This window comes from Pseudorasbora parva, chromosome 9 (genome assembly GCF_024679245.1).
Source record: "Pseudorasbora parva isolate DD20220531a chromosome 9, ASM2467924v1, whole genome shotgun sequence".
In the NCBI taxonomy this organism is placed as follows: domain Eukaryota; kingdom Metazoa; phylum Chordata; class Actinopteri; order Cypriniformes; family Gobionidae; genus Pseudorasbora; species Pseudorasbora parva.
The window spans coordinates 30,596,820-30,620,286 of NC_090180.1; the positions used below are offsets into that span (position 1 = coordinate 30,596,820).

Here is a 23,467-nt window from a genome sequence, read left to right on the forward strand (position 1 = left end):
TTAAAGGTACATTAACATTTGCTACCAAGTGTGTTTTAGACGTCTAACAACAGCTCTGTAACAAATGACAAACCATGTAACTGTGGTCGAAAAGTGTCTTCTGTAGTGCCCTCTGCTGGACACAAATGAGCACTGTGAAATGGGTTGAGGAGCGACTCTGCTTCATAAGGATTCAGTGACTCTGAAAGCTTGTGTTACAGTTCAACACAGACATGGAATCAACTCACATGAGACCACCAACAAGATATCTGCACTGTAAGTGCTTGTTCAACTCTTTGGTAGGTCGTGCTTTTATTTAGCATGCTTTCATATGCTATATTACATTCTTAGAATAGTAGTTCTCGGAGAAAAAAAATAAAAAATACAAGACCTGCTGAATAAAGGAAAATAAAGGCAAGACATTTTTATTATAATCTTTTTTTTATTCTACGATATTCTTCATTCATGTTTACATGAAAAAGGCATTGTTATAAAACAAATTCCCTAAATCTAGACTTGCTTTTAAAATCTATTAAGATTGTTTTCATATTATTTGCAAAATAAATAATGTTCTAAAGTGCATATAATGCAATGTTACAAACACAACATTCAAAACATAAAGTGAAAAAAAGAACTATATTAATATATTTTTGCTTTAACATGATAATTTTTCTGTTTTCCGTCAAAATATTACAGCTTGCATCCCATCACATTCCTCTAGAACATGTAACACCTAAAAACATTTGTGACAACAATATTGAGTCAATAATCTCTCATATTCCCTTATATTCCAAGTATATTTCAATTATTATATTTAAGCATATTTAAAAATCAACAAACCACTAAGGAAGCTTGAAATATAATAATGTTCCAGAGACGGAGCTTATTGAAGCACTATTGTGGTTTGGGAGGAAGAGGAGGTAAAGTGTGCTGGTCAGAGAATGGTTACATAAACTGCTGAAATTCACAAGATATGAATACCATAACTAAGAAGTGTATGTTGTTGAAGTTAAATTTATAATAGTCAAAAGCAGAGTTGTATTTACCTCAATCAAACTTCATGATTTAGATTGCTTTATGGTTGTATGTATGTTTGTGAATTTTTCTACTGCTAATTCCTAAAATAGAAAATGTAGAAATGTAGAATGTAGAAAATTATACTATATATATATATGGGCCATAATTGATAGTATAGCATCTTGCAGTTGATGGAGATTTATGGGATGCACATCCAGGGCACAAAGCTCCCGTTCCACCACATCCTAAATATGCTCTATTGGGTTGAGATCTGGTGACTGTAGAGCCATTTTGGTACAGTGAACTCATTGTCATGTTCAAGAAACCAATTTGAAATTATTGTGACATGTGACTTTGTGACATGGTGCATTATCCCACTGGAAGTAGCCATCAGAGGATAGGTACATGGTGGTCATAAAGGGATGGACATGGTTAGAAACAATGCTCAGGTAGGCCGTGGCATTTAAACGATGCCCAGTTGGCTCTAAGGGGCCTAAAGTGTGCCAAGAAAACATCCCCCATACCATTACATTACACCACTACCACCAGCCTGCCCAATAGAGCATCTTTGGGATGTGGTGGAACGGGAGCTTCGTGCCCTGGATGTGCATCCCACAAGTCTCCATCGACTGCTAGATGCTATCCTATCAATATGGGCCAACATTTCCAAAGAATGCTTTCAGCACCTTGTTGAATCAATACCACGTGGAATTAAGGCAGTTCTGAAGGTGAAAGGGGATAGATAGATAGATAGATAGATAGATAGATAGATAGATAGATAGATAGATAGATAGATAGATAGATAGATAGATAGATAGATAGATAGATAGATAGATAGATAGATAGATAGATAGATAGATAGATAGATAGATAGATAGATCCACCTTCTCTTCACTCTTCAGATTCTGGGATCGCATCAATTTCATGGCAATGGCAAAAAGGCAGTTTATGAAACAGATCTGTATATAATATAATGTCCAGTAATCCTCATGGTTCAACAGCAGTCTTGGTCCCTCTAAAAGACGAAACAGAAAAAAAGTGGTCAAATATCATAATGTCGCTTCCGCACACAAAAATAGCAAAATGTAATGATAGACTACTCTAGACTACACAATATTTTGACAATGGACTTACATTAACTCTCTGGAGGCAGGCAAGAGTTTCTGCGCGAACGGCACATATTTTTCTGTTAAGAAAACCACTTTTAGAATCCCAAAGAAATTGCATAATTCAGCAGAACAATGTGACATCATTGTCATTTTAATGTCTAATGAGACTGGACTGTACCTTTTCATGCAGGCGGAAATGGACGGCTGGATCCGACAGCCAGGGGTGCTTCAGCGCTTCTGTTGCTCCCATTCTCCAACTACTCAAACACAGAAAGAACATCCATGGACATAAAACAAGGGTTTAGGTTTCAACTTTGGGGGTTCAAGTTTATTTATATACCAATACAGTTTATAACCAAACAGTAAACTGGAGCCATTGACTTCCATAGTATTTTTTTTCCTACTATGGAAGTCAATTGCTCCAGTTAACTGTTTGGTTACTAACCTTCTTCGAAATATCTTTCCTTGTGTTCAGCTGAAGAAAGAAATTAATACAGGTTTGAAACAACTTGAGGGTTAGTAAAGGATGACAGAATTTTCATTTTAAAGTGAACTATCCCTTTAAGAACGTGCATGTAAACATCCTCAAAGTGTTCTTTTCCTCTCTAGGCAGGTATTTTTTAGGTTTATTTATCAAAATGTTATTTTACATATTTGTGTGATGTTCTGTATTTTTATCGCGGCTTAAAATGTTACGAGAAAACTTTTTATCAATGCTTAGGCGGAGGATGAAATGCCTGCAGAACCAAAGATCTGACCACCCTTGATGGGACCTTAGGCACATAGCCTGGCCTAGGACGTAAGATGGTCTTTACTCCACACTGGGCAAACTCCAGGCAAGTCGGCGTTACCGCCAAGGCCTGGAGGTCTCCCACTCTCCTAAGAGAGGTTATGGCGAGGAGAAAAGTCACCTTAAGGGTCAGGTTCTTCAGTTCCGCTGACTCCAATGGCTCGAAGGGGGCCTCAGCCAGCCCTCGGAGAACCACTGCTAGATCCCAGGTTGGAACTCTGGACCGAGCCACAGGCCTTATCCTCCGAGGCCCACGGAGGAACTGTACAACCAGCTGGTGCCTACCCAAAGGCCCATCACCCAAAGGAGTGTAGCTTGAGTGTGGATGGGGTTAGACCCGCAGAGAAGCGATCTTGGAGGAATTCCAGCACTGTTAACTGGGTCCATTTCACGCTCCCTGCACCAAGTGGAAAAGACATTCCACTTGAGGCTGTACAGTCTCCTCGTAGATGGAGCCCTGGTAATGAGTAAGGTCTCTACTACCTCTGCCGACAGGCCAGCCTCTCGGTAACTGGCCCCCTAAGGGGCCATACCCAAAGGTTCCAAATCTCTGGCCGGGGGTGAAATATTGTGCCCGCCGCCTGAGACAGGAGATCCCCAGAGCAATCTGCCACGGCTGACCTGCCAGCAGAGCTGTGATATCCGAGAACCAAACTCAAGTCGGCCAAAGGGGTGCCACCAAAAGTAGGCTGACCCTCTGTTGACGAACCCTCTCCAGGACTCCCGGGAGCAAAGCAATCGGGGGAAATGCGTACAGACGCAGCCTCGGCCACGTCTGAACCATGGCATCCAACCCCAGCAGGGCTGGATACGTGAGGGAAAACCACAGTGGACAGTGGGACGTCTCTCGAGACGCAAACAGGTCCACTTCCACTGGGCCGAACCTTTCACACATGGCCTCAGCCCCTGCCTCGACAGGATGTCTGCTCCCTGATTTTGGACCGCCGGGACGTACATTGCCCTGATGGACAACAGTTTCCCTTGGGACCACAGGAGGATTAGATGCGCCAATCTGCACAGAGGGCGCGACCTCAACCCTCCCTGACGATTGAGGTACGCAACGACAGCCATATTGTCTGTCCGTACCAGGACATGTTGGCCGCGGAGGTCCGAGAAAAAGCTCCTGACAGCTTTGTAGACCACCATCATCTCCAGGCAATTTATGTGCCAGGAGGAATGACGGCCGGGCCCCTCGCAAAGCGGCCGTCCATGACCGCGCCCCAACCAGTAAGGGAGGCGTCTGTTGAAACGGACTTCCGGCAACATGATGCTCCCAACACTGGCCCCTGGGACAGAAACCAAGGTTTCTTCCATATGACTAGGGAACGAAGGCACCTGTGTGTTACCCTGATCATATGAAAAGGATTCCCTCTGGGGGAAAACCCCTTGGTTTTCAGCCACCACTGGAGAGGTCTCATGTGCAGCAGGCCGAACGGTATCATGTTGGACGCTGCTGCCATGTGCCCCAGCACTCTCTGAAAGTGCTTTACATTGATGCTGCAGCCTAGCCTTATTTCTGAGACCATCGTCCATATGGTCTTGACTTGCACGGGAGACATGTTCCCGCATCGTTGTCGAATCCCATACAATCCCTAGGAACGTAGTCCTCTGGGACGGCATCAACACACTCTTTTTTGTGTTGAGTCTCAGCCCCAAGTATTTTATGTGGGCCAGAACGACATCTCCATGCCGGACTGCCATCTCGTACGAATGGGCCAATATGAGCCAGTCGTCGATATAATTCAACACACGGATGCCCTGAAGCCTCATTGGAGCCAGAGCTGCATCCATGCACTTCGTGAATGTGCGTGGGGAGAGGGCTAGGCTGAAGGGAAGCACTCGATATTGGTACGCTTCGCCCCCGATAGCGAACCTCAAGAACTTCCTGTGACATGGGAGGATGGAGATATGAAAGTACGCGTCCTTTAGATCTATCGTGACAAACCAGTCCTCGGACTGGATCTGACTAATGATGATGGGAATAGTGAGCATTTTGAATCTGAACCTCCTCAGAGACCGATTCAAAAACCTCAGATCTAAAATCGGATGCAAACCCCCTTCCTTTTTGGGAACTATAAAGTACCGGCTGTAGAACCCAGACGGTCTCTCCAGCGGAGGAATGCGCTCTATGGCTTCCTTCACCAATAAGGATTTTACTTCTAGTTCCATCACCCAAACCCGTTCTGACACCACTGTGGTCCAGTTCAACCCCTGAACCCTGGAGGAGGGTGACCGAACTGCAGTCTGTAACCGTTCTCTACAGGACCCATGTAGAAATGCTCAGAAGGCACTTCCATTCACCGAGATAATCTATTAAGGGAACCAGCCTCTCGAGGCTGGCGTTGGGTATTACACGAGCCTCGTCCCCAACCCCCTGAAGCGGCTGACCAGCAGGAAGTAGTTGGGAACGAGTCTCTGTGTGTGGACACACAAGCTGCCCAGCCACAGGTCTTTCCAGAGGCGGCTGGAGCAGCATGCGTTTGCGGGAAATCGATGTGGCCCGAAGCGTCATAGACGGCGGGATTACCACATCGATTTCCCCAGGGTGCCACGAAGGAAGCAACCTCGGGTGCACCATCGCGGGAGGGACCGCCCTTAGAAGTCCCGCCGAAGTAAGGACTTCCCAGCAGCATTCCGCGCCTGAAGGACGTTCCTCAGATCGCCCTTAGGGGCGGAAGGCTGTTGGTGAGAGCACCGCCTCTGTTGCCAAGCTCCCGGAGGAGGGGCTCTAGAGGCGACGCTCTCTTTCTGCATCTGCCGATGCAAGGAGCTGGCAGACTGTGGCCTTCCGCAACTCTAAAACATCCTCCGGAGCGGGACCCTCGCCCTCATCAAGCTCTTTCAGGAGGTCGGCCTGGTAGGCCTGCAAGATGGCAATAGTATACATGGAACTACCAGCCCGCCTAGCCATATAAGCCTTGCCCACCAAAGCTGAGATTTCTTGACAGGGTTTGGTGGGCAGCGCCGGGGCTTTTAGGGACGACGCCAATTCGAAAGATAGCTCGCGAGAGCATCCTCCACCCGCGGTATCGCCCCAAAGCCCACCTCGCATGCCCTCAGAACATTGGAATAATCCAATACCGGGAGATTGGAAACCAGGAGAAAGCCGAGGAGTAGGGCTTTCTCCATGATCTGCGCACCTCGGTGTGCAGATCCGGGAAAACGGTAAGCCCCGGTGCGGTGTTTGGACCCGGTGCAAAAGAAACCGGTCATCCAGCCTGCTGGGTGGCTGGACTTCCTGTGTCTCTTGTGGCCAATCGATTTTTAATTTGGCTGCCGCCCGGGTCAATACCTCGACCAGCTCCTCATGGGCGGGTGGATGAAGCATTATATTCTCCGCTTCATCTCCAACCCCGATGCCCACCCCCTCGGGCTCCTCGGAACCGGAGAGAATGAGCATCGGACCCTCCAACCCGGGGGAAGATGCCGCCAAGCGGGCTTCCACACGGGAGGAAGACCCTCGGAACTGTCAGAGGAGGATGGGGAAAGTGCCGCAGCAGTCCCAAAACCCTCTGACAAGTCCTGCTGTGAACCCCATGATCTGCGCCGCCGCGCCGCCTCAGCGACCGCGTGTCCCGAACCATGGGGCTCACGAGGCTGGCCGGCCTCATCGAACACGGCCAGCCGAGAGCGGAGCAGTCTGAGTGTCAGCCGCTCACAATGCTCACAGGCGGCTCCCTTGAGAGCCGCCCGGGCATGCTGAACACCCAGACACTGCACACACAGCAGGTTTGTATCCGAGCCCGAAATGTAGCAGGGACACGGATGCACACACTACCTAAACTCTCTCACTCTCTCTATTTAATCAAACTCACGCACACTTTTCAATCACAACTGGACAGACAATAGTAAATAATCACAGAGAGCGCTATGCTGAAGAGCAATAACTGCCGCCAGCTCCCGTTTTATAATTATGAGCCAGGTCCCCTTTTATACTTCCGGTAGGCCGTCAAAATGACGTCATCACGCATGCCAATCGGATTGGACTAGTGTCTAGTCAGACTTCAAATTTGCTGATGCTTAGGGAGCATCCCCAAATTCGTCGTTCCGACGCAGTAGATAAGGGAACATTATTTAAGGTATAATCAAACATTTTCTTCCATGTTTTAATTTTAACAGTATAAAGCTCAGATGTGCTTTATGAAAAAAGGTTTAATTTAATATGATTAAGAGATAAAATAAATGAATGTTTTATGTAAATTTAAATAACGTTTTATTTATGGGGGGGATAAATACGTTTATAATAAATAATAATAATTTATATAAATAATAAATAAAATTATTTATTTATTTGTTTATTTATCTATTTATTTATTTATTTATGTAAAACCAGAAAACATACAAAAATAAAATGTAATTTGAGTGGGAAAAAACATGTTCCATAGGGCCCTGAACATTGTAATTTTTGTTAAACTTTTAATAAATTGTTGTTAAATTGTATACGTTTCATTATTTAAATTAATTAGATGCTTAGGTAAGGTAAACATGCCTAAAGTACCAAAAAACGGTACTGTTGGGTACCGATTAAAATGGTACCTAACCCTACACATTGGCAATAAAAAGTGATTAATACAACAAAAAAAAAAACTCTTGCATATAGCCCCTTTAATATGTGTATGACACTTGTATACCTTTTATCTACCACGAGCAGTTTGGAAATGAAATCTTTTGCTTCTTTCGAGACTTCTGAGAATTCAATCTCTTCAAAGTTCCACTGGCAAGCCAAAATGTTATTTAACGTCTCATTCTCATCGTCCCCGAGGAAGGGTGACAAACCACTGAGCCTGTAAAACAATTTAAATAATGAAAAGAATGGTGCAGGACTTTAAAACAATTTACAGTAATGGACAAAAAATACAAATAAATGGCAAGTAACAAATTGAATTAATCATGAACTTTTAAAGTAGAAAGACTGAAATAGTATTTTATTGTAAAATGTACTCCAATAATCTTTATTTACAACTATACATAAAAAAATGAATTTAAATGAAATGAAGTGGGAGTTTTTTTTAAAGTGCTTATTTAAATTTAGATAGAAAATTGTACATGAGAGCACATGCAACTTACAGCATATATGTGATAACGCCCAGACTCCACATGTCTGTGTTGAATGACACAAAATCATAATTGACCACCTCAGGCGAGAGAAACTCCGGCGTACCGAAATTCACCCGTAACTTCTCTCTGGGCTGATACCTGAAGATAATGAGTGTTTCCCAATTCAAATGCACACTATATGCTATCCATGATGTGGCACATATTTGTGTAACAAAGACAACAGTGCAAGGACTATACTTACTTTCTCGCAAGTCCAAAGTCGATGATCTTGACTTTATTAGTTACTCTGCTGACACAAAGAATGTTCTCTGGCTGCCGGCCACAAGAAACAACATGGGTTATAAAGGTTACTGTGGTTATTTGTTTTAAAACTTAGAGGAATGTTAGCTGGTTCCCTCCTCTGAGAGTCATTTTTTAAGATTTAAGTGTTTTTATTGTTGTATTGCTTTGTATCTGTGGCACCTTTAGGTCCAGATGGAGGATGTACATTTTGTGCATGTAGCGCAAGCCTTCACAGATCTGCCTGATGAACATCACTGTGTCGAGCTCCATCAACTTGTAGTTCTCATCAATGATTCTGTCAAAGAGTTCTCCTCCATCAACACTGTTCAGGAAAAGGATCCCCATAGAATTAGCTTTCCAATCCTTAATTTTTATAATACACTTTAGCTTTTCAAGCTACTCAGCATTAGTTAAAGTATTAAGCTACTCAATCTTTTTATTATAACCAGGGGGTGATGTTAACTTTTTTGCTCACCAGCCACTGTGGCTTGTGGTTTTCCAAAGTTGCAAGCCACTCAACATTTTCACGGGCCACAATTTTGACATTGATACCATGGGGAAAACTGCCATATAGATAATTTGAATATTATCTCATTATTTGGAAGCAGGCATATTAGGCTGCTGTCACTTTAAGACCTGACGCATGGAGACAATATACACATGCATTTTCTTTCTCAACTGTTCATGTTCAGTTATGTCAAGTTATGCATTCTGTCATTATTTGTTGTGTGTTTGATTGTTTAAGCACAATAAGCAGTGAAAAAGAACTCAATTTAGTACGTTATTAACCCACAGTTCAAAATCATATTAAAGTCTAGCAAAAGGTCTACTGTTGATAATATCTAATGATTGACAAACTGCATTCAGGCCAGTGAAAATCCCACCGAACAAACGGAATTTTGTTTCTATTCAATGTAATAAGAACCCGCCAATAAGAATGCACCAATAAAAAGTACATACTATTCAAGTACAAGGATAATGTCGTTCCTGGACTCATAGGCTGCGTAAAGCTGGATCAAGTTGGAGTGGTCGAGCTGGTTCATTACCTGAATCTCATTCTTCACCACATCCTGTCAGATAAAGCAAATTATTAAGCTATTATTTTACACCTAATAGGTTAGGCGTGCAAACCTAAAAGTGCATTTCCTTTACTTTTGAAAAAAAATGCTGGTTGGTTCTTTGTACCTTTTCTTTTTGACTCCTAGCTTTGATTATCTTGGCAGCCAAAGTAAGTCCAGAGGAATTTTCAATGCATTTATGCACCTGACCGAATCGACCTCTGCAAGGAGACAAAAGCAGTAACCAATGACGATTAAGACGTAGAAGAATCCACATTTTGAGAATCACATTCATCCCTCCACTATAAAGAAAGAGTGAAATTGGCATTAGTTAAAGAGGGGGTGAGCTTTTTACACTGTTAAAGACTTGGATTCCCATCCTAAACATAGACAAAGTTTCAAAAACTAATGTTGGACGTTTGATGGAGTATTTCTGTGTCAAAAATACTCCTTCCGGTTTCTCACAAGTTTCGGCGAGTTTTTTTCGAGTATGGGTCTACTTGACGTTAATAGATCGGAAGGTCCTTGTATGGGCTGTACGGGCTCTTCTCCCGGTAGGGTGCGCGCGCACGTGACTAGAGCACGCAGTAAACAGTCTCTCAGATGCAGATCCAGTCGTCCGTGAACACTTATGTGGCGCCGCGCTTCTCTTTATTCCTATGGGTGACGTCGAGCGACTTCAACGCTTCAGCACAGCATTCCGGGAAGGCAGCGCTGCATTTGAACCGATTTGAACGCAGAAATGACGGGAAGCTTCACAACATCGTTTCAGTTGCGTCTCAAAATGGATTTACACGCCACTGCTGTCAGGACTTTACCAAATCATACCAAAGAAGTGTGTTTTTGACGGAGCAGTCCCAGCGATAAAGCTTCGGTCCTGCTTTGGAAGCAGCCGGTGAGTTAACTTAAACTGCTTCAAATGTCTCTGCTTTTGGCTACAGACGCATGAGTAAACATCAGTAAACGACACGATCGCGTGCTTCGTCATTCAAATGCGCTAACGGTTACTCCATTGTTGTTCTCTGTATAACGTTACAGTATTCTGACGTGGAAAACCGTTTTGCTTGCTACTTCTAAGGTCTAGTCGCATACAATAGTCCATAAACCGAATCATGTCCTCATACACTGCGAGTAAACACACAGAAATGTGGAGAGGCCATTAAATACAGTAACTTACATACCACAGAGACGGACGTCCTGATGTTGCCGTTTCTCGTGTTCAATTTATTTCAGCCTCAGATTTAATTGTGGATCATTATCTGTATTAGCTGAGATAGATGGGTTTCTCCACGCTTGAGGACGTCACCGCTTTGCGCGCTTGTCATTCTTTAGCTCCGCCCACACGATACGCCTCCAGGCGCTCGTTTTTTTCCGGAAAGACTCGGTACAGCCTATATTTCTTTTATAAATTTGATCAAACTAAAGACTTTTCGGAGATATGAAGGATGCAATACTACTCTATAGGTACTCAAGGTTGACATGAGATTGACTGAAACTGAGTGTTTCACCCCCCCTTTAATGTTAAAAAGATAAGAGATCTTGCAACATTTTAGCACAGATATAGACTTCTGCAGTGACATTCAAGTCTGGCTTAAGTGTCCAAATGCTTTTAGGAGCCACCGAATATGCAAAACGACATTTTAAAAGACTTAAAAGTGCAGACCAGTTAAGACTTCAGGGACACTTTTGTAATGCAGCGGGTGTCATATTTTTCAGATACTATTCCATTAACAACAACAAGAACATTCCCTTTGAAGAGATGGATTAACACCTAGTGATTAGTTTCCAGCTGGCGTGGAGGTACAATTACACATACCCTGAAATCGCTATGTAAAAATAACTGGCTTGACTCTGAAGTTATGAATCGGGTGAGCGGAGACTGACTGCAATGTTACGCAATTAGCCTTTGAGGGGATTAGCAGACTACACTGCCTGAATTTACACCGTCTCTAAAACATTCAGTTCTGAGAAATTGATTCCAACTGCAAGAAAATACTTGTACAGACCCTCCGAGAACCTCCTGTCGGTTGATAGTGTAGAAGTTGTTAATCTGGTTGGGTTTGGCAGACACAACACGATGTTTGAAGGGGGCTGTTGGAGGTGGGGTGCAATCTGCAGGACAGAAGAAGATGGAGAAGAATGAATAGAAGTTTTTGGAAAAGCATAGAGTTTTAAACAGATTAAACAAATGACACATATTGGTGAGCAGCTTCCATAAACACAACATATGAGATGCTTAACAAGTTTTCAAGACTTAACCGATTTTCATTTCATTTCATATTTGCATTTATTGGCGATTGGCAGGAATGTTGGGATCTCCTTGTGACTTAAACTGAATTATGTACATACATACAAGCGAGGTTTCCATCCAACGATTTTATGCATCAAAATAGGTGCATCAAAATGGCAATTATTGTGGGTTTTTTTTTTTTTTTTTTTTTGCAAATGTCATGTTTAACTTTAGAGTATGAATTCTATGTCGATACTTCAAATGTTGTGAAAATCTAATTTGGAAACACTTCTTGTAAACTTGAAAAACGTTTTTTTTTTTTTTACAATCTAATACAAGTACATCAGAAAAAAATAGCTGCACCCGCTTCTGAATATTGCTTGATCAAGTATTGATCTAAATAGTAAAAAAGAAAAAGAAAAAAACATGACACTATAAAAATATTTTTGTATAAGAGCCTACAATATAATAATAATAATAATAATAATAATAATAATAATAATAATAATAATAATAATAATAATAAACTTTTGTTTCAAAATGGATGGGGAAAATATAGCACCTTGGAAATTTCAGTAGCTCGTCAAAAATAATCATACACATGGTGCAACGCAACATGTTTTTTGTTAGTTTCAGCCCAACGCAGTATCATTTTCATCTGTTCACCCATGGTCGTGCTGGTCTGAAAACAAGGTGTGTTTAGGCGCATTGTTGGCACATTGCTATTTTGAGGAACTGCAAACGACTACACCATTGACCAACAAAAACCTGGTCTAAAGTCAATATCGCAGTATTTTTTTTTTTTTTTGTTATTTAAAGGGCATGTTAGTAATATGCGCATATACACTTTGCTTATTACACACACAGGGATGCGCAATAGAACACAAACATTTATAAATATTAAAAATAAAAGTATTCCTCTCTGGGGAAGCATTCAGTCTTTCAGCTCGCAAATTCCAACATGTAAATAACGAATTTGCCATGGTGCAAGTGCAACTGGCTTTTAAAGGGAATAGGAGATGAGACTGATTGGTTTATTGCACGTTACACCCAAAACACAACCATGATTCATTAAGAGACTAGGGACAACCCTTTTGGACCAAATGCCAACAGTTTTTTCCGTCGTTAAACTAACAAAAGTAGATTTGTATATACCCTAAATGCACCTGCACCCTTAAAATAGGGCCCAACAAGTTACTTCCGTATCTGAATAAATAAATGAATGCCATGAAATTGCGATTTCTGGTTACTTGACAAATGAAAATCACAAACATGACGTGTTCATAAAATAATTTTATAAATACAATTTATTAATATGTAACATCATTTTTAGCGCAAACTAATAAAAAACTAAACAAAAACTAATATTAGAATAGTTAAGACTGCAACTCTGTAGACCATTTAAAAAGTTAAATATAGGCTACACAAATAAAACATTTAGGCTAAAGATAGAACAAATTATTAACAGAGATTTTATGTTTTTGATCGATTTGATGTTATTGAACTAAAAATCAGAACAAATCTTTCTTTTTGGTTTGAATGATCTGAATATATGTGTTCTCGGCCACGACAAACCGTGGCTTGACTGCATATTCAAGACTTACTTTAAAGATTGTTACTATATGACTGAACGTTTTACTGTACCAATCTTTTTTTTTATCCTAAAAGTTTGCATATGGATAAATGAGCTGCCCTGTGACCAAAACCATGGGCTTTGTCTCATAAAGGCAATTCATGCAGTCCTGTCAGCCAAGCTGTCCCACTTCACTGTGATCTTCAGATTAATATTTCCTAATTTAATAATAGACCTATTATTTGTGAAAATAGTAAGCAATAAACTGGTCATTTTCAATTGTCTCATTACTCTCTGCATTCTACCAATATGTGGGATGAGCAAGTTATACAATATAAGGGTAACACTTTAGAATAAGGTTGTATTAGTTAACATGAACTTAACCATGAACATTCTCTGTTCAGCGTTAGTTAATAAAAATCCAGCTGTTCATGGTTTGTTCATGTTAGTTCACAGTGCATTAACCAATGTTAACAAGATTTTAATAATGCATTAGTAAATGTTGAAATTAACAATATCAAAGATAAATAAATGCTTTATAAGTGCAGTTCATTATTCGTTCATGTTAACCAATATAGTTAACTAATGAACCTTATTGTAAAGTGTTACCAATATAATTTGCGATATACATGAAGTTATATATGGAAATGACTCAAGGAGCAAATCTTTTTTTAGCAATACAACAAAACTTATGCGACAATGCAATTTTTTTAGGGATGACATCATTATGCACACCATTTTATCGGTAGAAGGCCTATTGGATGGAAAGACAGCAAATTGTGCAAGGTTTTATCCATGTTCATGTCATTAACAAAACAGTGGAAAAAATGTTTCACTGAGACGGTTTCAAATGCTTGAAATTTGTTTAGTAGGCTACACACAAAACAAATTTATTTCCAAATCTTGCAAATTTCTTTCCAAAACTAAAATTGATTATTTATTTATTTATTTATTTATTTATTTATTTATTTATTTATTTATTTATTTATTTATTTATTTATTTATTTATTTTATTCAACTGTGAGTTGAAGTGAATAGCAGGAAAAACATAATCAAGTGTGTATCATACATGTGAATTTCCTTCTGGATGCACCTCATGAAGATGGTTGAGAATGTGGAAAGAATTTTGGAAAATATTCAGCATAAAGAATGAGTAGGTGTGTCCAAACATCTGAATAAAATCAGCCTTTGAAAAAGCCATCCGGTCTACAACAGATAGCTAGCTAACCTAGCAAAAACCAGCCTTACCCAGCATGGAACCAACAGGATACTGTTTGGAGTTAGTATTTCCAGTAGTGAAATTACTATGATGTCGCCAGGTTCACACTGTGCTATTTTGACCATGATTGTTGTGAATCCTAAAAGATTGCTGGATCCTAGAACAAAAATCTGAAGTCTCTGATCACTAATTTGACATGTTCGCAGCCATTTGAAGAAATCCTGTCAGTTTATTTTTTCTTCTTTTCTTCCCTTTTCTGGTTTTTGCTACTCTGCGTAGTATACATATCTTGGTATTAGGGCACTTTTTGCGTTTCTTTGCCTCTTCTCGACTGATCGCTTACTGTTGTAAGTCGCTTCGGATAAAAGCGTCTGCTAAATGCATCAATGTAAATGTAAATAAATGTCAGGATCTGAAGTCCAACATTTTAAGTCCGGGATTGCTAGTTTGACATGTTCAACGCAACTTTACCTTGTCACAAAATTCTGTCAGAATCATGAGATTTGACACACAGTCCTGCAGCATGGATTCTCCTACAGCGAGTTTTAAATGAAAAAATAGCCCCAAACCTGTTGACGCAATTAGTGAGAGCAAAACAAACCACAACTTACTCCACACAACTTTTCCAGTTTTCTTTTCAAGACAAGCCAAGAGCAAAAGTAACGCTAGAGATTGTATTTCTCTGCAAGCCACCATTTCAATCCCACATGTAAGCTCACAGTCACAAAATGTGTCACGGATTGATGAAATAAAACTCAGGATGAGTCTTGTGTGCATCCATTTATAAAGCTTCTTGACAGTCATACAGTCTAACATAACATGAATGACAACTGAGGCTGAGACGTGGCTTACAGCGAGGATCATGTTCATAGAGTCTGACAAGTACTAATATAAATTGTACAGTATGCACCCAGCTTTAGATCATCGAAATATGATATGACCGTGTGTTTATATTATCAACTCAATATTATTAATTGCAGAGAAATTTTAGTTTCATGTATATATACAATATTATATATTATTTATACATGCTGCTTTGATTACTAGCTTAAATATATTTTTATTATGTTGTTATTTAGATTTTTTTATTTCAGTGAAGGTTTATTTTACTTCAAGTAATTATGTTTTTTATGGTTTTAGTTCATATTGGTAATCAATTTGTACAAATTAACCACTGCGAATCTTACCAATGAAGAAGTGATCGTCATCTTCATCCTCAATCTCATCCTCATAGCTCTCCTTTTTCAGTTTGCTGAAATCCAACTCGATTTCCACACCCTCAGCTTTGAAAACTCCACGGAGATCATCGGGTTCCTGTGGCTTCTGCTCGCCCTGGTTTTGCCCCTCCTCAACTCTGCTCTTCTTGTGGTCCTCCAAACCCAGATCTTCTTCTGTTACGCGTCGTTTGCTGCTGGGATTCACCTCATCCACCTGCTCAGGCTCACTGCTGAACCAACAGAAAAGAGGGTGAAGACATTCGATCTCATTCACCATAGCCATGCAGTTTGTGCCTGTATAAATGTTTTTACACAAAAATCTGGCTTAAACTTGTTCTCTATCAAAGTGTTCATGGGGTCTAATAAATAGGGTATGTGTTCAGATGAAATGTTATTTGGAAATACCAATATCAACTGAATAAGTGACCAACACCTTTAAAGGGGTCTTATAATGGTACTTTTACAAGCTGATTGTATGCAGACTGGATGCCAGCCGAACTTAGCCCCACCCACAACATTTGAGGTCAGGAAGTTCGGTCTGCACTTGATCCATTGTGGAGCAACTATGCTCGAACCAGAGCCCAATTAAATTGTCAGGGCAGGCTATATACGATGATGGACAGCTGATCAACAGTAACGTAATCATCCACATCACGAAAGGGCGCTTGGGTTGAATTTGTTAACTTAACGGGAACTTGTTCGTAAATGCATTAACCTTTACTATATCTCTAAAAAATGATGATCATGATGGTAAGTACTCAGCGTAACATTAAATTATTTTTACAACACTGGCCAAAGATCGTTTACACTCATCTTCTTCTACTTCTTCCAGCATGCGTGCAGTTGAGTTCTGTTTACAAATATGCGTCACTCAACATACATCACTTACTCGGTTGATCTGATTGATTGCAGGTCTATTCAATTGAGTGCAGAGGCATTTTCTTTCCTAGTTCGGTTGAAACACGGCCCATAATCACAGCCCAGAGGAGCAGTATCAGACTCATATTCTGACTAGAATCTGAGTATGACAATGTCACGCTAAATCACATGTACTCTAGGCCTAATAACAAAAATCTTGGTGTTGTCAGAACCATAGTCTCATAGGCAATTTCTAAGACAAAATTAGAAAACTTCACTCCCCTGGCCTCAAGAGGCGCACTAGAGACTGCGATCTTCAGCGTGCCTAATTCCCATGCCGTCTTGCCGATTCGAATCCCACTCAGAGCGGGTCGAGTAGGACAGTGATATTGAGTGATAGAGTCTGGCTCACATTTAGCCTTCTAATAAATCTAAAAAGTTAAAGATCGATAAAGATTCAGGTCTGGGATTTGTGCAGGACAATCGAGTTCTGAGTAAACCATGTATATAAAAAAATAGAAAAGCATTGGCACAAAATTGGAAGCAGACAATTCTTTAGAACAGTGTTTCACAACAACTGTGCCACTGACTGATTGTCAGGTGTGCCATGGAAAATGATCAAATTCCAAAAAAAACATTACAGATAGAATATGTTGTTGCTGTATGCCTTTTAAAAAATAAATAAAGCTATTGGTCATCCTTTGCGTCTGCATGTAGGTTTTACAAATATTTAAACAGTGAAAAGCCTCTAAAAAGGTTTTGACTAAACCTCTCAATTCCATTGGCACATCAAACTGTCAGTCAAACATCATAAATCCACCCAACTCTATCGTAAATGAAGTGCTGCGCGCAGTTTGGACAGTCTCTGCTTGTTTGCAATGCAAAGATAAATAAAGAACTAATGTTTGAGTAAGTACAATGTTTTCTTTACTCAAGAAACACTATGGGCTGCACGAGTACTGAACGCAGTCAAATATTAGTGTCACTGTCACTTGATGGTTGATCTGGCGAAGAAGCTATCAGTGAATCAAAATATTGATTTTAAAGATGTTGAAAATGAGTTTTGAGAATATTTGAGATCGTGATTATGAACCAGATGCTAAATGTACTGGCAAATGAGTTCTGACGAGGTATAAAACATCTGCTCTGAACCCTACCAAGGTCCAAAAGGTAATGAAATATCCTTTATTTTATTATTCTGTAATTGGTACTCTATTTCTTCTGTAATTTGTAATTATCAGTTATATTAATTATTGGGATAGCCAGACATGATAGGAGGTTTTCACATGCTTTTGGACATGTGATTCACAACTCACCTTTGCGATGAGTTCTCAGTTGGTGTCGGTTCTGTGTCAGTAATGTCAAGTACTGATGGACCCTCAGTAGTCGCCTGGTCCTCTGTACCCTCTTCCTCCTGATCTTTCAGTATGTCAGTGACCTTAAGGGGCATCTCCTTAGGCTCTTCTTCTGCTAATTGTTGTGTTTCACCCTGGATCTCCTCTATTTTTGGCTCTGTGTCTTTCATCTCATCTTGTTTCAGCTCCAGAGTGACCTCTTTCAGCTCCAGCGTGACCTCTTCTTTTGAGTTCTCCTCTTCTTCAGGTTGAAGTATCTTGGATTCCTCCAGGATAAGGTCCTGCAGAATGGGAGCATCCGAGACATCCTCAGATTTTTGAATGTCATTTTCCTGATTTTGGGATGCTTTAGAGTGTTCTGCATTCTCTTGATTTAGTTTCTGCACCTCTTCAAGCAACAGTGCCTGTTTCCTCAAAGAGATTGTATCAACTGCAATATGAACATAAAGGAAAAGTGAAAAATGTGGTGTTGAATGTGTCACACTTTATTAGCATTTCGTTTTCTGCTGTATTTACCAGTTGAATCAGGTGGCTTCTTCTTCTTCTGTGCTTTGAGGCCTTTGAAGCTCAGATGAAACTTCCCATCTTTAGCTTTGTGATCTTTTTGCTTTGGAGCAAAATGGAAATATAGCAAATAAATAAGATGAGAAAATGAGTTTAAAGTGAAAAAGTGTTTTTCTCATCAACAAAGCAGTAATGTGTACCGAATTTGTGCAATTAGTTCAGGGTCGCTAATAATTTGTGTAAAATGCATGATTCATGAACCTACAAAGGTAGTACATTTGAAGCAAATATTTTGATCCAATATTCTTGAGCTTGTAAGTAGACTCATGATGTTGTGCTCAGATTCCAGAGTCCCTTCAGAGCTTTTAGCAGAGGTAGTTTTCTGTTACAGACACAATATAAGTGGGGTGGGTCATTATGAAACACAGATAGTCTGGGATAGCCAAATGTTATGTGAAATAAACTCTTGGCTTCTCTTTGTGCAATGATGCAGGAAACAAATATACAACTATGAATACAATAAAAGAGTGGTAAATGTGGGAAACAATCAATAAATACATTATTCAAGATAATTAGAAATGTGACATTTATGCACAACATGTCATTTAAACAGTAGTTAGTCTTAGGACATAAAAGTGCTGGCTTCAATTCACTGGCATATGAATAACTAATACGAAAGGCGTAAATTACATGGTTCCGCTAATGTGGCGCCATCAGTTGAAGTCTTTCCTTTACATAGCTTGGCTGATGATGTGTGGGGTATTTACAATAGCACAACACATGTTATATTGAAGGCCACAACATTGGGGGTGGAGGAGTAATTTAGATTCTAGTTGAAACTGTATAGCCCAACACACAAATCCAGCTGACTTCATATATCTACCTTTTTCTAGGTAATGTTCTCCTTTCCAATCACTCACATCACAAAGACCAATTTAGTAATGTGCTTCAAAGTTAATCTAACTTCAGTGAGTGGTGTAATGGCCATTTCATTATGTCAACATTTTTAAGACCTTTCAAAATGGCATCATACCTTCTATGTCTACTTAAGAAAGCCGCCATGTAATAAATGTTTGAATTATGACATTACTTTGTTCACTATAATGATGATGATATTTTCTTTATAAAATGCCACTATATCACCTCTATGTATAGATAAATCTTCCATAGGCTACTGGAGATTTAACTCACCTTGGTAAGGACAGTCTCACTGTTATCTGACTGGAATTTGGAGTTCAGTTTGATTTTACTATCCTTGGACTTGAGGGCTGAAGCCGGTTTGGTTTTTCGAGAAGCCGGCCCTTTGAACATAATATCCATGATTTTGGACGTTTTTACTGTTTCTCCAATAAAGCTGACAACCTGTTGAATGCTCATCACTAGTCTTTCCATTCCCTCCAGCTTTTGGGTTTGCTGTTCTGAGCGTTGATTTACAGCCAACATGATGCTGTTCATTTCTTGGCACATTTCCTTCATCTCATTTGCTGGTCCTGTACGGATAACTGAAGGAACATGGATTTCCTCCTTTTCCACTTTCAGAGTTTCTACGTCTTTCTCAATTCCATCAATGTCTTGAGACATGCCATCGAGTCGGCTAAGCACTTTTTCCTGGATGCTTATGAGCCTGTCCATTTTGTTGCTCAAGGACTCAATCCTGACCTGGAGCAGGTCAATACCTGTGCTAGAGTCAGCAGAACTCATGATAGCATTAAAGATCTAAACTAAATCCAACCACACCTCTGGACAACCTAACAGAGATTCACCTGCAGAAGATCTGGGTATTCAAAAAGACATCCAACAATAAGCCAAGCAGAAAAATACAGACATTTTAAATCCCCCAATAACAAGTTGATCTGTCCATCTCTTCCTCTCCATTGAACACTCTATGTACCTCTACAAAGGGGAGGTCACATTAAGAATGGAATGAGCCGGTCTCAGTAAATGTAACTGGTATGGGGGGTTTTACGTCAGCAGCTCCCGGGGAGGGGCTATGTTTGGATCAGGAATTGCTGTGTGACATCTTAGAAGCTTTGAGTGCTAAAGCCATGGCAGATGCCTCCCTGCCAGGTGTCAAAGGGGCCCCGGAGACACTCGGTTTCCAGAAAGGGCTGCTCAGAAAATGAATGGAAAGAAACTTGAGTACTGACATCTCTTTCACCTTGAAAAGTTCGATCAGAGACGTCATGTTATCTAAGATTTCACGTTGATGGAACTTCCCTGAAATTCCAGGGGCTCGTATTCTGCAGGAATGAAGCCAAGAGTTGGTGAAGCCAAGAGTACATGAAGAGTTCAGTCAAAAAATTATGGGAAAAACTAAATCCTGAGGGGACATGGGAAAATAAATGAGGTAAAGTGCTTTTGCATTCTCTCCCAAAAGTTAGTTCCTCCGAGAAATGTTCTCTCAGAGATGTATTGAGTTCCTTCAAGAAATTTTGCAGTCTCTCTCGAAAGTATTGCATTCCCCCATTTGTGTTATCTTGCAAAACTTTTGCGTTCCCCTGTGTTATCTGTGGAAAGATGTGTACCCTCACAAAATAACTGAATTATTTCAGTCAAGAAAATTTCTTGGGGAAAGCAAAAGTTGTACTAAAAAAAGTGCAAAACCAGTGAAATTGTATTTTTATTGAATAAGATTATGTATCCTCTTACATACAGACCAACTGTTGAATAGTGTCACACTACTATTGGACAAGAAGAGACTGTGAAAGACCCTCTCTTGACTGAAACTATCGCTAGTGCCAGTGTTCTGACCTAGTCACTCTTTCCCAAAGGTTGCCAGGTTGGTGAAACAAAACTAGCCCAAAGGCCAATCAAAAATAGCCCAATGCAATTTCCTCCGTCGGTGGGTGGGGTACAGAAACAAAAATCAACCCACGGCCAGTGTTTTAAGTAAAAGCTTACTCATCCACAGTTAAGACAGATACGGATCAATTTTAACTTAGAGGATGAAATATGAAGCCCCCCTCTGCCCTCCCAAACCCCATAATACAGTTCACCTGACCTAGTTTTAGTGTAGTAGTCCCGTGTGCATTTCAAATCAGTGTTCATTTTCTATATTTCTCAAATGCCATCCTTACCAAAATAAAATGTCTCTTCCCAGAATAGCATTAGAATACTCAGCGGTACCACCCCAACACCATAGTCATCGTCTTATAGTCACAGGAATCATTTGACCCAATGACCCCTAATAGATGGCGCCAATGGTTATCAGAAAGGCTAACAAACACAAATACATATGTAGTCAATGAGGCAAATATGCTGAAATTAACAGATATTTATACAATATTTACTCAAAATTTAATAGATATTTGAAAAAAGAAAAAGTACATTGGCCATTGACAAGCCTGTTGGTATTTTGGAACTAATACAATGAGACTAAAGCTTGAGACTTTTGATAATCAGCCAAGCAGCCACAGTTATTGATAGATGATATTGCTTATTTATAACAACTTGGGCAAGTCTCAAAAGATGGATACTTCCATTGTCTATTTTCACAATGTACCGGCAGTGAATCTGACATCTGACAAAAATGGGATCAAAGTGAGACCTCATTTGCAACCGGGTGTGCATCAACTGTCCTTGGACACCAACAGATGACAGAATAGAAATGCAGATGGTAGTCACTGCATGTTGTCTAAGAAAAAATAGATACGGTGTGACAATGCAGCACAAATGTGTTCAAGGACAATTCGAGGAATCAAAATGCAATCAATCAACAATTGGCTTTATAACAATTATTAGATTAATGCACCTTTGTTTACGAACCTGGACACAATGTAAGGGTAAACTAACACATCCAGGTCACATTTGACCACTGAAATAAAAATGAAGAAATATTCAGCATTATTTGTAGACTGACTGCCACAAAACAATCACTTTCTCGTTGAATCAGGGGAAGGACAAACAAGGCAAGGTAAAAGTCACCCCCAGTTTAAAAAAAATATTGGCATAAATTATATTACAGAATTCATGTTGGTGCTGTCAGGGTACGCAATGTGCGTGCACTGCATACAGGCAAGGACACCACTGTTCCAGTTTCAGTTTGATTGACTGCAAAGTTTTTGATATGTGCAGTCAATCAGCATATGCAAGACAGACATCAGCTATCTTAGCCAGAGTATAAATTTGGACAGTCAGAGTAATACAAAACGGCAGAGGCCAATACCATTTCAAGACAACAAAATCGTGAGACTGATGAGAAAACAGGAGCTAGCACAAGACCTCGCTTGAGTTTATATTACTAGCAGTTTACAATGAAATTTGATAGATGGGATGTAATACAGCCATACTGAGAATTGAGCCAAGTCTTACTGTGCAGTGCTGCGGTGAGCAAGTGACAAACACAGCTAGGCTACTAGTTATGGCAGCGTGGAAAAAAGCTGCACAGCTGCCCACGATGACACACTGCAATTCAGGCCATTCATTGCCTGATATGAAAGCTAAATAACACATGCTGTGCAGTAACGAATAAACAACTACCGAGATTGAGGCACACATTACTGTGTCACCTCTTGGACAAGGTTAAACAAATGTTTTGAAGTAGAACTAGTTCAATGCATGGGCTGAAATCCCCAAACAGGTCCAGGCACAAATTGTTCTTTTGGCAAGATGAAAAGTTGAATTTGTGTAAATAGATACACACAAGAGGGCTATTGCTACAAGCACGAAACCTGTGTTGGAAAAAAAAAAATGGAAACTTGGGTTCGAATATCTGTTTCGGATGTCACCCATAAGACAACATCAATGTTAAATGTCCTGAAAACATGATTAAGAAGACCATTCCTATTCACATTTTGACATTTTCCATTATTGAATACAGACTATGCAAAACAGTATATTTACAATGAAAGCTTACAAGGCATACCAAGGCCAATATGGAACCGGTATACCAATATTGAAACAGTATTTAAACTTAACAAACAACTTAACAAATTAATATAATATAAATGTGTTTCTTTTTGGACATTACCTGTGACAACAATGTATTTGCCATGGATTATCAATGCAATCCAAATTTGGCCCATTTTTATATGCCCCTCCAATAAAAATGTTACATAAGTGCGCTCTATACCCAAAACTAATTTCTAAGTTTGACTAATTTGTGGTTGTCAATTTGTTGATTGTGGTAGATATTAATTGTGGAGTGGGCCTGTTTGGCTAGAAACCCAGTGCTCCTATGCTATATAATTATATTATTTCTTCTGTGAAATACATCATA

At 40.1% G+C, this 23,467-nt stretch overlaps 1 protein-coding gene across 4 annotated transcripts in view; it reads right to left on the reverse strand.

The window, feature by feature from the left end:
• Positions 1-441: 441 nt before the first annotated feature.
• Positions 442-23,467, reverse strand: part of mylk4a (myosin light chain kinase family, member 4a) — a 38,731-nt gene continuing 15,705 nt past the window's right edge. The window contains exons 1-15 of one of the 4 annotated variants that reach the window (XM_067452204.1): positions 19,441-21,194; positions 18,515-18,631; positions 18,262-18,352; positions 17,707-18,175; positions 15,503-15,759; positions 11,300-11,405; positions 9,421-9,514; positions 9,196-9,305; positions 8,416-8,557; positions 8,195-8,265; positions 7,963-8,091; positions 7,527-7,679; positions 2,284-2,362; positions 2,131-2,182; positions 442-2,011 (exon numbers count right to left, since the gene is read on the reverse strand). In XM_067452204.1, coding sequence (XP_067308305.1) covers positions 2,132-2,182; positions 2,284-2,362; positions 7,527-7,679; positions 7,963-8,091; positions 8,195-8,265; positions 8,416-8,557; positions 9,196-9,305; positions 9,421-9,514; positions 11,300-11,405; positions 15,503-15,759; positions 17,707-18,175; positions 18,262-18,352; positions 18,515-18,631; positions 19,441-19,950 — 2,379 coding nt within the window. In that variant the 5' untranslated portion in view covers positions 19,951-21,194 and the 3' untranslated portion in view covers positions 442-2,011; position 2,131. Of the gene's footprint in view, positions 2,012-2,130; positions 2,183-2,283; positions 2,363-7,526; positions 7,680-7,962; positions 8,092-8,194; positions 8,266-8,415; positions 8,558-9,195; positions 9,306-9,420; positions 9,515-11,299; positions 11,406-15,502; positions 15,763-17,706; positions 18,176-18,261; positions 18,353-18,514; positions 18,632-19,440; positions 21,195-23,467 lie in introns of those variants that run through there. The other 3 variants (XM_067452203.1, XM_067452206.1, XM_067452205.1) reach the window with 3 other exon arrangements.